General features: G+C 41.4%; 1 protein-coding gene across 2 annotated transcripts in view; it reads right to left on the bottom strand.

The window, feature by feature from the left end:
* The window catches only part of styx (serine/threonine/tyrosine interacting protein), a 41942-nt gene extending 27104 nt beyond the window's left edge, over positions 1–14838 (bottom strand). For both annotated transcript variants that reach the window (XM_043697660.2, XM_043697662.2), the window contains exons 1-3: positions 14659–14838; positions 11339–11371; positions 8012–8065 (exon numbers count right to left, since the gene is read on the bottom strand). In XM_043697660.2, coding sequence (XP_043553595.1) covers positions 8012–8065; positions 11339–11371; positions 14659–14715 — 144 coding nt within the window. In that variant the 5' untranslated portion in view covers positions 14716–14838. The remainder of the gene's footprint in view (positions 1–8011; positions 8066–11338; positions 11372–14658) is intronic.
* Between the last annotated feature and the right edge of the window lie 405 nt (positions 14839–15243).

Genomic DNA, 15243 nt, shown 5'->3' with positions numbered 1-15243 from the left:
TGTTTTACACCAGTACTCTGCAGCAGCATTACAAGTGGTGGTTGCCACTATCTGGATGCTGCAGTCCAGTCAAATAGATATTCTGCCTCTCATAAACATTGTCACGTGGAATATAAATTTCAGTGCCAACGTGATGGCACGTAGGCCATACACCCCAAAGATTGGCAGATCACATCAAATAGGAAGCCTTTTAGCTGTTCATAATGAGTGGCTACCGATGCATCCAACCAGCTCATACTAGCAATATTCAAAACATTAGGTGCGATTCAGCAATTGAATAACGTCTAATGGATAATCATGAATGTGCAAGGACATATGCTGACAATCAATTGAAGATAATCATTCAAGCTTGCAGCAAGCCATATTTGTGTGATCTGGAAGCTATAGGATCCTGCTCTTAGCAGACAGAAAGAACATATACAAGCCCTGTGCCTGTTCCAATTGAACAAAATAGTTGACAGCCATCTGCTGGTTACCTTCTCAAGACAATGCCCTGCCTAATCAGAGTCTACCTGCTTAGTTTAAAATCAAATCAATGTTAACAGATGCATGCTACTTGGCAATGCCATTCCCCTTTCATGCAGTATAAACATTGATTTTCTCCTGAATTGGTATTCTTGCAAAATGTCTTAATGAGTGCAAGAGTGCAAAAGTATTTGACAAAATGTGCTTTTGCTCAATGACAATTTAGAAAATAGCTGATCCATATTTCTACCTGGACACAAGGCCCATGATATGTACTGCCATCGGGATGGATCTTTGGGAAAGGAAATATTAGTAGAAAGTGATTGAAGAATCGGGTTGCAAGTTTTCTTAGATAGCCCTGAAACTGTCAGAATCAAGTCAGTACCTTAAACATCTGACAGACAGAAAGGATGAGACAAAGCTAGCTAGTACTGAACCTGAAATAGAGAAAATACTCTATTGTTCATCATGCAAACTGGAGTCCACATTCCGAATGGAGAGACTGAGCTCCAGACAATTTAAAAGGAGGCTGGAAAACTCACCTAACTTGAGCTAGAGTGCAGGAATCCCCATTTTTAAGTCCCACAGTGAAAGTCAGCTCTAGGATGAGAAGTTATCTGGCTTGGAAAGGAAAAGGAAGCAAGCTATCAGGAGCGGAGAACAACTTTGGATGGCTCCAGGCGAATGAAATGTCCACTATAGGACACCAGCAGATAATCAGAGGGAGAAATTAAGACTTACTAAAAATTAAAAGAATTTATTTTCAGTTGATTAGAATATAAGCAGCCCACAAAAATAGCATTGCTCTTAGGTTCTTAGAATAAATTTTAAAGCTAACATAATAACCTCATTGAAAAAGAGATAAAGCATTAAAATGCAAGCTAAATGCTTAAAATTTATAATAGGAGATTTGTTTGAAGCTGCTATGAAAGTTATAGTAGGGCACTTAAATAAGTTGAGTCAGTGTGAACATAGTTTGTGAAAGAAATATGAAGTTTGGTCAGTCTATTGGAGTTCTTTAAGGAGGTAACCAAGCTGTGGATAAAGGTGAACCAGTGGCTGTATTGTACTTAAGATTCCAAAAGGCTTTTGATAAAGTAGCACATCAAAGCTTACTAGGGAAAATAAAAACTCATGTTGTGGGAGACAGCATATTTGCACAAATGAATGATTAGCTAACGAACAGGAAGTCTTTTTGAGGTCAGCAAGATTTACAAAAGGTCCCGATTTAAAAGGATCTGACAAATGAATGTTCACACATACGAATGTGACCTTATACAGGGATATAAATTTGAGTACCCGACATGCGAACATTTCCTGTACTTAGAAACTACTTCTTTATATGGTTTTCTGACTTGCAAACAAATCACACTGCAAATGGACTCCAGACCAGAACCCATACGCAACTTGGGGGACTGTCTGTAAGCAGTGGTGTGTCACAACAAGTAGTACTGTGATCTCAATTACAGTCAGAGATGTACAGCATGGAAACAGACACTTTGGTCCAACTTGCCCATGTCGACTAGATATCCCAACCCAAACGAGTCCCAACCTGCCAGCACCCAGACCGTATCCCTCCAAACCCCTCTTATTCATATACCCATCCAAATGCCTTTTGAACGTTGCAATTGTACTAGCCTCCACCATTGCCTCTGGCAGCTCATTCCATACACGTGCCACCCTCTGCGTGAAAAAGTGGCCCCTTAGGTCTCTTTTATATCTTTCTCCTCTCACCCTAAACCTATGCCCTCTAGTTCTGGACTCCCCCACCCCAGGGAAAAGACTTTGTCTATTTAGCCTATCCATACCCCTCATGATTGTGTAAACCTCTATAAGGTCACCTCTCAGCCTCTGTCGCTCCAGGGAAACAACAACCCTAACCTATTCAACCTCTCCCTATAGCTCAAATCCTCCAACTCTGGCAACATCCTTGTAAATCTTTTCTGAACCCTTTCACGTTTCACAACATCTTTCCAACAGTGGTCTAACCAATGTCCCGTACAGCTGCAACATGACCTCCCAACTCCTGTACTCAATACTCTGACCAATAAAGGAAAGCATACTAATCGCCTTCTTCACAATCCTATCTACCTGCGACTCCACTTTCAAGGAGCGATGAACCTGCACTCCAAGGCCTCTTTGTTCAGCAACACTCCCTAGGACCTTACCATTTAGTGTATAAGTCCTGCTAAGATTTGCTTTCCCAAAATGCAGCACCTCGCATTTATCTGAATTAAACTCCATCTGACACTTCTCAGCCCAATGGCCCATCTGGTCAAGATCACACTGTAATCTGAGATAACCTTCGCTGTCCACTACACCTCCTATTTTGGTGTCATTTGCGAACTTACTAACTATAACTCTTACGCTCACATCCAAATCATTTATATTATGGATGAAAAGTAGTGGACCCAGCACCGATCCTCGTGCCACTCTACTGGTCACAGGCCTCCAGTCTGAAAAACAACCCTCCACCACCATCCTCTGTCTTCTACCTTTGAGCCAGTTCTGTATCCAAATGGCTAGTTCTAGTTCTCCCTGTACTCCATGAGATCTAATCTTGTTAACTAGTGTCCCATGGGGAACCTTGTCGAATGCCTTACTGAAGTCCATATGGATTATGTCCACCGCTCTGCCCTCATCAATACTCTATTACTTCTTCAAAAAACTCAATCAAGTTTACGAGACATGATTTCCCATGCACAAAGCCATGTTGACCATCTCTAATCAATCCTTGCCTTTCCAAATACATGTACATCCTGTCCCTAGGGATTCCCTCCAACAATGTGCCCACCACCGACATCAGGCTCACTGGTCTATAGGTCCCTGGCTTGTCCTTACCACCCTTCTTAAACAGTGGCACCATGTTAGCCAACCTCCAGTCTTCCGGCACTTCACCTGTGACTATAGATGATACAAATATCTCAGCAAGAGGTCCAGCAATCACTTCCCTAGCTTCCCACAAAGTTCTCGGGTACACCTGATCAGGTCCTGGGGATAAGACCATAAGACATAGGAGCGGAAGTAAGGCCATTCGGCCCATCGAGTCCACTCCGCCATTCAATCACGGCTGATGGGCATTTCAACTCTACTTACCCGCATTCTCCCCGTAGCCCTTAATTCCTTGTGACATCAAGAATTTATCAATTTCTGCCTTGAAGACATTTAGCGTCCCAGCCTCCACTGCACTCTGTGGCAATGAATTCCACAGGCCCACCACTCTCTGGCTGAAGAAATGTCTCCGCATTTCTGTTCTGAATTTACCCCCTCTAATTCTAAGGCTATGTCCACAGGTCCTAGTCTCCTCGCCTAACGGAAACAATTTCCTAGCGTCCACCCACTCCAAGCCATGTATTATCTTGTAAGTTTCTATTAGATCTCCCCTTAATCTTCTAAACACCAATGAATACAATCCCAGGATCCTCAGCCGTTCCTCATATGTTAGACCTACCATTCCAGGGATCATCCGTGTGAATCTCCGCTCCAGTGCCAGTATGTCCTTCCTGAGGTGTGGGGTCCAAAACTGGACACAGTACTTCAAATGGGGCCTAACCAGAGCTTTATAAAGTCTCAGTAGCACAACAGTGCTTTTATATTCCAACCCTCTTGAGATAACTGACAACATTGCATTCGCTTTCTTAATCACGGACTCAACCTGCATGTTTACCTTTACAGAATCCTCAACTAGCACTCCCAGATCCCTCTGTACTTTGGCTTTACGAATTTTCTCACCGTTTAGAAAGTAATCCATGCTTGTATTCTTTTTTCCCCAAAGTGCAAGACCTCGCATTTGCTCCCATTGAATTCCATCAGCCATTTCCTGGACCACTCCTCCAAACTGTCTAGATCCTTCTGCAGCCTCCCCACTTCCTCAGTACTACCTGTCTGTTCACCTAACTTTGTATCATCGGCAAACTTTGCTAGAATGCCCCCAGTCCCTTCATCCAGATCATTAATATATAATGTGAACAGTTGCAGCCCCAACACTGAACCCTGCGGGACACCACTTGTCACCGGCTGCCATTCCGAAAAAGAACCTTTTATCCCAACTCTCTGCCTTCTGTCAGACAGCCAATCCTCAATCCATACCAGTAGCTCACCTCGAACACCATGGGCCCTCACCTTGCTCAGCAGCCTCCCGTGTGGCACCTTATCAAAGGCCTTTTGGAAGTCTAGGTAGACCATATCCACTGGGTTTCCCCAGTCTAACCTACTTGTCACCTCTTCAAAGAACTCCAACAGGTTTGTCAGGCATGACCTCCCCTTACTAAATCCATGTTGACTTGTTCTAATCCGACCCTGCTCTTCCAACAATTTAGAAACCTCATCCTTAATGATGGATTCTAGAATTTTACCAACAACCGAGGTTAGGCTAATTGGCCTATAATTTTCCATCTTTTGCCTTGATCCTTTCTTGAACAAGGGGGTTACAACAGCAATCTTCCAATCATCTGGGACTTTCCCTGACTCCAGCGACTTTTGAAAGATCTCAACCAACGCCTCCTCTATTTCCTCAGCCACCTCCCTCAGAACTCTAGGATGTAATCCATCAGGGCCAGGAGATTTATCAATTTTAAGACCTTTTAGCTTTTCTAGCACTTTCTCTTTTGTAATGGCCACCATACTCAACTCAGCCCCCTGACTCCCTTTAATTGTTGGGATATTACTCATGTCTTCCACTGTGGATTTATCCACTTTTATGCGTTTCAAGACATCCAACACTTCCTCCTCTGTAATATGGACATTTTTCAAGATGTCACCATCTATTTCCCTACATTTTATATCTGCCATGTCCTTATCCACAGTAAATACTGATGCAAAATAGTCGTTTAGTATCTCCCCTATCTCCTGCAGCTCCACAAAAAGGCTGCATTGCTGATGTTTGATGGGCCCTATTCTCTCCCTGCTTTGGTCCTTAATCTATTTGTAAACACCCTTTGGATTCTCCTTAGTTCTATTTGCCAAAGCTATCTCATGTCCCCTTTTTGTCCTCCTGACTTCCCTCTTAAGTATACTCCTACTGCCTTTCTACTCTAAGGATTCGTTTGATCTATCCTGTCTATACCTGACATTATGCTTCCTTCTTCTTCTTAACCAAACCCTCAATTTCTTTAGTCATCCAGCATTCCCTATACCTACCGGCCTTTCCTTTCACCCTAACAGGAGTATACTTTCTCTGGACTCTCGTTATCTCATCTCTGAAGGCTTCCCATTTTCCAGCCGTCCCTTTACCTGTGAACATCTGCGTCCAATCAGCTTTTGAAAGTTCTTGATAATACCATCAAAATTGGCCTTTCTCCAATTTAGAACTGCAACTTTTAGATCTGGTCTATCCTTTTCCATTACTATTTTAAAATGTTTACAATTTATTTAATTAAATTGGATGAAAAGATGGAAGGTATGGTTGTCAAATCAGATGACACAAGATGAGAAAAGGTTGTAAAGGCCAGGTTCTGTCTGCTGGGGTTTAGACTAATTGAAACACAAGAATCTGAGGGGTCTTGACAAGATAGATGCAGAGAAGATGTCTCTCCTTTTGGGAGAATCTAGAACTTGGGATCATTGTACAAAAAAAAAAAACAGGAATTGCACATTTAAAACAGATACAGCAAATGTTTTCTCTCAGAGGGCTGAAGACTTTGGAACTTCTGAAAATGCAGCGGTAACAAGAGTCATGGAATATATTTGAGGCAGAGGCAAATTGATTCTTGTTAAACAAGGATATGAAAGGCTAGGCAGGAATGAAAGTTTGAAGTTACAATCAGTTCAGCCATGATGTTACTGAACAGCAAGGCAGACTCAAAAGGCTGAATAGCCTACTTTTGCTCTCAGATCATACAAAGTCCTGTGTGACACTTGTACTCATTCATTGGAATTTCAAGCTTTTTTTTTGAAAACAGAATTTGTCATCTCTACGGGGATCATAAAGCCTGTTTTTTTTTAAAACCGAGTGGGAGACCAACACTAAGGTTGGGCTTGACAAACAAACGCCACGGTGGCTCCATAGCTTCTTTCAAGCAACCAAGATTTAACCAGTTGCAGGATGATCACTGACCTCAACAGAACTTCTATGACTGTGGAAAAAACATAAAAGTAAATACTACTTTGCAAATAGTCATTCAATAAGCACCTTTTTTTAAAATATAAGAGACACAATGCATCCTGCATTATATCACAGCCTAACTTTAGGGGAGTGGCGTTTAAGTCTCAAGACACAGACTGACTGGAAAGAGTTAAAGTTTTCTGAGGAGAGAAAGGCTCAACACAAAAAAGTGTGTCAATTCCTTTAGCAGCAGAAATTTCATTTATCACAGGAATAAACATTAATCTCATGCATCAGAAGCTAGTAGGGACTTATTTCAGAATAATCTTCAAAATTACTGTCTAAGTACAGAGGAACCTCGATTATCCGAACGAGACGGGCAGGCACTATTTCGTGCGGATAACTGATTATTCGGTTAATTGATTTCCTCTGGGGCTTGGAGTTTTCTGTGAAGTGTGCTCCCCGTTCAGGAAACTAGGCAAAAGCACACTGCGCATGAGACCCCCCCCACCCCATCGCCTGCCCACTCCCCCCCAACTCCTGCCAGGGCAACTGGACTGTACACCAACAATAAGATTGCTGCCGCTGTTGTGGGGTAAGTCTCCAAACACACACGCACAAACTTTTTGACAGGTTCCACCTCTGCCCTGTACAGGACAATGTTGGAGAGATTATCTGGAGAAGGAAGGTTTAGGGTTGACCCCTGTGTAGAACTCCAGGGAAAGTTTGGAGGGGAGGGTGTGGGGGGTGGTGTGGCAGTAGATGGTCAGTCTTTTGGAGCCGGTGCCTAGACTGTCCACGACTGTTCTCGGCACCATTTCAGTGAGCCAAGTTCATTTTTAAGCATTGTACCTGTAAACAAAAGATGCTATCAGAGTTGAAACAGTTTTTTGATATAATGTTTCCATCAGGACCATGAGATCCCCTTTGGATAATCGAGGTAAAATCTCCTTCCTCTCACGAGATACATTCAATAATTCCTACAAAAGAATCTCAGATGCTTAAGCTCATCCTTCTATTCGACATACATGTTCATTATCAGCATTGCTGATCGTTTGGACTTTCATACTACGTGAACTGTACTTGTGAAATCTTGTAATTCCCAATTGGCCCATGTTTGGAGTCAGGACATTCTGGTTTAAAAACAAAGATGCTCATTGTCATCATCGTTACACTGCCAATTCATGTTCTGGAGGTGCCCGTGTTGAACTGAGGTGGACAAAATTTAAAAATCACAACACCAAGTTATAGTACAGCAGGTTTATTTGGAAGTATAGCTTTCAAAGCAGCGCTTCAAAAGCTAGTACTTCCAAATCTGTTGGACTATAACCTGGTTTTGTATGATTTTTCACTTTGTCTGATTTGATTTTCCAATACACAGAGTTGAGGAAATGAATTGTGCTACTAGCAAAGGGAACAGTAAAACTTTTTTTTTTAAATGCAGATGTCGCATAGATTTCGCTTCACTGAGAACAGTCTTGTTTTATTTCTTAAAGCTCATACCTTACTTTTCATAGCAGCAGAATATGGCCCCAAATACAAGCCAGGTAGTATCTCCTATGAACAAAAAAGGTTGTTAGTCAACTGGATAAAATGAAAAAGCACATTACCAATGATAACTATGTTCTATAATAAAAAGTCAAAATAAAACCGAGTTTTCAAAAGTAGAGTGTAATAATGTTTTCCTCTATTTCTGCATTATAAGAATTTTTTTCTAATAAGCATCTGAAATGTCTTTAAATTTTGTACCTGCTGTTTTGTCTGTTTAATACCATGTTAATTTATTGCTTGTTCATTGAAAATATGTTTGCAGTTTGCATTTTGATCTTTTCCAATTGTTTATAAATTAGTTCCATTTTCTATTTCTAAATTCACAGGACTTTTCTACTTAGCTGCATTCTACTACAAAGAACTCAAAATTAGAATATACCAAAACTTTATGCTGCAGCTATCCAATCACATGCAAAAAGAAAATTACACTTGTGATGGCTGTCTAATTACATAATTATAAATAGTAAAGATTTAACTTAACACATGATACCTAATTTACACAACATGCATAATCCTCTTCTCCCACTCCCTCCCCAGCCCAGACTTTTGCAGATATCTGCATTCCAACCCTGACAGTGGGGACTACAATTCCCAAGGGCACTCTTCATTAACAGCGCCATTCAGCTCAGCACATCTATGCCAGCTTTCATGCCCCACATGATCCAAATAGGACAAGAGCAAATTTATTTTTCTAATTTTAGTGTTTTGAATGCACTCAATCTTTGTGGGGATGGAAGTTTGGTCGACCTATGTCTCTACAACTGCTCCTCTCCATGTCACAATGCGATAACTGCAATAAGGATATGGAGAGGTAAAAAGTGTCGTCAAACCAGAGAAAAACCAGTGAAAAGAATTGGATAAAAGCACAAAATAAAACGTTGAAGAACAGCAGCTGGAACATGTTAATTAATCTATCACTGATGTTTCTAATTTACAGCAATCTCGGTTTGTTCAATATATTGTTTCTGTTGCATGACAGTAATCTTTCTATACATTGTGTCTTATGATCCTGCTCCACAGCTGCCTGACGAAGTGGCAGTGCTCCGACAACTAGTGCTTCCAAATAAATTGGTTGGACTATAACCTGGTGTTGTGTGATTTTTAACTTTCTCCACCCCAGTCCAACACTGGCACCTCCACATCATAACATTACTATAGCAGAGCCATGGAGCTGGGCGTGTAAGCCAACAGATGCCCTGAGGCAGAATGCCACTTTTGAAGAAAAGGTGCAGAATGAGTTCGGCAGTTACACTTTTAAAATAGAATACAGATGAAGGGAAAGACACAAAAAAAAACTATTTATTATTAGCTGAGGATGTAGGTTTGCTCACTGAGTTGCAAGGTTCATTTCCAGACATTTCGTTACCCTGCTAGGCAACATCTTCATGGGCCTCAGGCGAAGCAATGCTGAAAATTCCTGCTTTCTATGTTTGGGTTTCTTTGGGTTGGTGATGTCACTCCCTGTGATGTTATTTCCAGTGAAGAAGTCACTTCCTATTACTTTTTTCAGGGGCAGTAGTTGGGGGGGGGGGGGGGGGGGGGGGTCTAACTCGATGCGTTTGTTGATACAGTTCCGCTTGGAATACCATGCTTCTAGGAATTCTCGTGCGTGTCTCTGTTTGGCTTGTCGTAGGATGGATGTGTTGTCCCAGTTGAAGTGGTGTCCTTCCTCATCCATATGTGAGGATACTAGTGAGAGATGGTCATGTCTTTTTGTAGCTAATTGGTGTTCATGTGTCCTGGTGGCTAGTTTTCTGCCTGTTTGTCCAATGTAGTGTTGTTACAGACCTGCACGATATTTTGTAAATGGTGTTAGTTTTGCTCATTATCTGTATAGGGTCTTTGCAGACAAAACATGTCCAGAAACCCAGCCACTCTCCCCTACATCAAAGACATCTTGGAAATGACTGCTAGACTACTTAGACCCCTTGGTATCATGGTAGCCCACTAACACACTAAAACAACAGCTAATGAATTTGAAAGACCCTATACAGATAATGAGTAAAACTAATGTAATTTACAAAATACCATGCAAGGGCTGTAACAAACACTACATTGGACAAACAGGCAGAAAACTAGCCACCAGGACACATGATCACTAACTAGCCACAAAAAGACATGACCCTCTCTCACTAGTATCCTCACATACGGATGAGGAAGGACACCACTTCGACTGGGACAACTCATCCATCCTAGGACAAGCCAAACAAAGACACGCACGAGAATTCCTAGAGGCATGGCATTCCAATCAGAACTCTATCAACACACACATCCAGTTAGACCCCATCTACCAGCCCCTGAAAAAAGGAACAGGAAGTGACTTCAGCACAGGAAATAACATCATCAACCCAAAGAAACCCTAACATATAAATAGAAAGCAGCAATTTTCAGCATTGCTTCACCTGAGGCCCACTGAATATGTTGCTTAGTAAGGTAACGAAACATCTGGAAATGAACCTTGCAGCTCAGCAAGCAAACCTTTTTTTTAGATTAGATTAGATTAGATTACATACAGTGTGGAAACAGGCCCTTCGGCCCAACAAGTCCACACCGACCCGCCGAAGCGTAACCCACCCATACCCCTACATTTACCCCTTACCTAACACTACGGGCAATTTAGCATGGCCAATTCACCTGACCTGCACATCTTTGTGACTGTGGGAGGAAACCGGAGCACCCGGAGGAAACCCACGCAGACACGGGGAGAACGTGCAAACTCCACACAGTCAGTCGCCTGAGGCGGGAATTGAACCCGGGTCTCTGACGCTGCGAGGCAGCAGTGCTAACCACTGTACCACCGTGCCGCCCACAAACCTATATCTAAAATCTCAACCTGAGCTACAAATCTTCTCAAAACTCGCTATTAGCTGTTTCATACAAAATGCGAAATATAATCATAATAAGTAATGATTTTGTCAAGTCAATTTCAGCGTTGGACAATTGTCTGTATGGAGTTTGCACATTCTATGCACGTTTCCCAGGTGCTCCATTTCCAATATAGTCCAAAAATGTGCTGATTAGGCTGACTGGCCATGCTGAAATTGTCCGTAGTGTTCAGGCTAGGTGGATTAATCATAGTAAATATGGAGTTACAGGATATGGTAAGGAGCTAGGTCTGCGTGGAATGCTCTTCAGGGTATCAGTGAAGATTCAATGGACTGAATGGCCTCCTTTTGCTCTAGGGATTCTATGATGCTATGACTAATACAATGAGAAAATGAATGAACTATAAAAGAGGCCTCAGTGTTGCAAACAGTAAAACAATAGCACTTGGATTACCTGCATCGCACGTCTCATTGGATATATCCAATCCTAAACGGCAAAAAAAATTATGTAAGATATTACAGTTGTGAATTCTTCCTAACATGAGTAATCGATAACACTCATTTTTGCCCAATTCGAATCTGTGACATTTAAAATTCATTACCTCTTCAAACCACAGCATTTATTTCCTATTTCCAAAACTCCAATTTTTATGACCATTATTTCAGATTTTGAATTTCAGCCTGATTATTTTGCCAGTTGTATCTAAAACATTTTCTTCCATACTTAGTCTGATTTCACACACGTGAATGTCAAGTTGCCTTGAGAAATAATCTTGAATCAAACAGACCACAAAACTATTTCATTTTTTAAAAGTTAAGAGTTGATTGTCTTTGAAAGGAATATGACTATTGGAGGGAAATGCCAATTTGTACTTTTGAAAACGCCAAATAATAAAGTGCATCTACACTGATAATAATGCAACAGCTCATTATATTTTTAACTTCAATCAAAAAGCTTACAAAGAAAAATATGAAAGTTCCCAAAGTTAAATACCAAATGTTACCAACTTTCAAATAAAACTGCAGTTTAATTGTAATACTTTCAAACAAACATCAGCTAAAGAACTAAAAATGCAGTTACAAAAATAAGTCTTTATCATAATTTTAACTGCAATTCTAATTAGCAAACAAACAGTCTGTATGTACCAGAGTCACAATCATAATCAAAGTGTGCTCAGTACTTCAATAGACAGGATAGGATAGGAGTTTCAGTAACAAATCATGATTAATTTTTTTTGCAATCAACTGACATGATAGATGGAAGCCAATGCTGAAATCTGTAAAGGTCTATGTTTATAACCGTGCAGCTACACAAATGTAATTAAATCTAAGGGATTACCATTTAGTATAGGAGATAACTCAAAAAGGAGAAGCCGATTTAACCACAGGTCTGCTTTGACATGGGTTGACAAGAGTCATGTGGTCAAACCTTGGTTATTATTTTCAGAGGTCCCAATTCCGTATCAGTCGGGGTGAGGGTTCAGAGCTATCATTTAAAAGTTAGTTTAAAATACTGTCCACTTAATTTTTTTGAAGTGCAAGGTGTATACACTTTTAAAAATTATATTTACACAGTCTCATTATGCAGAAAGGAATTAATTGTTAATGATCTCCAAAAATGAAGTCCTGAAATAAAAAAGTACTCTGTTATAAAAAGGACGCATTGCGTTTAATCACAATAGAAAGGAAAACAAAATTCCCCAATGTGGTCCATTAAAAAAAATTTCTTGAAAATCTCAACTCTTCCAGCCTATGATCCAATTATATTTTGAATTTCCTAATTTTGGCTTTGTCTATCAAATTCTCCTAAATATTCAATGCAAGAGATTCTCTGACAATCAATGAATGTATTTTTGGTTAATTTAAATGTATAAAAAACTGTAAATCTGAAATAAAAATACATAAAACAAGATAATTGGTCGGAATCTACAGAGAGAGAAAGAGTTTAATATTTTAGATCAATGATCGGTCAGAACTGATTTTAATGAAAAGGCCACGTATCTGAAAACTAATTCTATTTATGTAAGAATTCAAGAACTAGGAACAGGAATAGGCCATGCAGCTCCTCAGGCCTGCTCTGTCATTCACTTAGATTATGGCTGATCTGATTACTGTACTCCATATTTCTACCTAGCCCCAATAATCTTTCAGCCCTTTGGTTATTAAGAACCTATCCACTTCTGCCTTAATTCCACATTTCCCATATATCATTTGCCAGATGTGTGCCCACAACTTAACTTACCTGCATCTCTTTGTAGCCTCTGTCTCTCTCCACCTATTTCGCATGTTTTCTAAACTTTGTTTTTTCCTACTGGGCCCACTTCATCTTTTACCAATTAATGTTTTACACTTAAAAGGAAAATTTACAGCAAGAAACCTATTGGGTCTATCCTGGCCAAAGAAATGCTACTCAACCTAACCCCTCTTTCCACATTCAAGTGCATATCCAAGCATTAATTTTAAAGATGATGAGATATTCTGCCTCTATCAGTCTTTTGGGCAGTTCAAGACGTCCATCATCCCCTGACAATAATGTTTCTCATCTCCCCTTTATCCAACATGTATGCTACTGGTCATTAGTCTCTTTGAAAGAGAAGTAGGTCACTTCTATTAACTCTGTCATGGTGCCTCTTAAAATGCAGCCTCAACAATACTTAAGAAGTTCAATAGCCCTCATGAAGACATGATCAACATCCAGATTTACATTGATAAATGGCATTAACATTCACATCAAGTGCCAGGTAATGGGCCATCCTCAACAAGATCAAAGCTAACCACCTCGCACTGATGTCTAGCAATATTACCATCGCGAAATCTTTCACTATCCTAGTGGATTATCACTGACCAGAAATTTAACTGGACCAGGCAAATAAATACTATAGCTATTGGAGCAAATGAGGGGCTAGGAATTCTTATTTTTTCAACAAATCCGCTCGGCGGGAATTTGTCAAATCCATGTTATGCGCTTCTTTGCTCCAAGTAATTTTCAATGTTTAAAAGGAACTGAAACCAAAGTTTAAGAATATTGTACCTGTTTGAGATTTATTCCTGGGTATGTCCAACGCCAAACACAGGTAACCATACCTTACATTGGTAAGGAATATCTGAATACCTTTACTAGCTTTTTTCACTCTTGCTCAGGCTCCAGCTAAGTCCAACAGCCAGAAGGCCTTCCCCATGCCTCAAGCAGGAAGAACGATCACAGGTTACACAACCATCAAGCTTCCCTTTTCTTCTTTAGCTCAAAGCTTATGATATTTTACCATGAGGTTAATAAATAGTTTTAATCCGTGTCTTTTTTTTTTAAAAAGAGCAAAAACGTTTCCTGAACGCTTTTGAATATGTTTTGTTGAAGTTTAAGTGGAGTTGGGTTTGTTCCTCAATCCCACGTGTTGCTGACTTGTCAAATAGGGGCAAGCACGGTCAAGATTAAATAAATACTGTTCCCTAAAAAGAAGCTGAATCGCCACACGAGACAAAAACAAAAGAGCCTGAACAGTTCAGTAAACTTCACGGCTACTCCTGAGACACACGAGTGAAAACAAAGCAATAAATACTCTGCGGTAAGCTGCCGTCTCACACTATGGAAGCCAAACGGCGGCTCGCCCAGTGCCTGGACCCCGCTAACAGTGCCTGGGAGCCGGCCTCCACTCACCTTCCCCGGGTCAGGCTCACCTCCTCCTCCTGCCCCCCGTCCCCGTCCCCTGCAAGATCAGAGCCGGCTTTGTTCACAACTTTAGGCCGAAACTCAGCACCGGGTTTACGTTTACCCACCCCCGCGTCTTCCCTGGAAGACGGTAAAGCCGGGAATTCCAGGTGTACTCCATCCATCTCTCGCTCTATCGATCGGGGGGGGCGGTAACGGCCGTTAATTTCCCCCCCCCAACCCCCGTCAGATATTCTCGCTCTTTCTGTTACGTATGCTGGAGCTCACGCGCCGCCATGCTGCTGGAGACCAACATCAACACAACGTCATCACGCCTCACGCCGCGGCCAATCGGCAGGCTCCAGGTAGAGTACCTCATTCACCGCTTCTTCCCCCCCACCACCCCCCGGACCCTTGGATCTCGCTCATTGCCCCCCCCCCATCCGCAATGGCAAAAACCAACCCGTCATTACCGACACTGACCTTAACCCCCACCCACTCCTCTCGCTGACAACATCAAACTCCCTCCCCATCGACTCCTCACCAACACCAGTTAGCCTCTGCATCCCCACCGAAACCCCTCTTCCCCAGCCCCATGGCCAACCCAACCTTCTCGAGGCACTCTCAACAACAGCTCCCTCCAACCCCAGCAGCTCTCATGGACACTAGCCCCTCCATACAACATCTCACCAACTACATAAGGACGTTTATCA

This window comes from Chiloscyllium plagiosum, unplaced genomic scaffold (genome assembly GCF_037043375.1).
Source record: "Chiloscyllium plagiosum isolate Xiang-an unplaced genomic scaffold, Cpla_swu_hap1 HiC_scaffold_8, whole genome shotgun sequence".
In the NCBI taxonomy this organism is placed as follows: Eukaryota; Metazoa; Chordata; class Chondrichthyes; order Orectolobiformes; family Hemiscylliidae; genus Chiloscyllium; species Chiloscyllium plagiosum.
The sequence above is the reverse complement of the archived record's forward strand: the minus strand, read 5'-3'. Positions and strand labels throughout refer to the sequence as shown.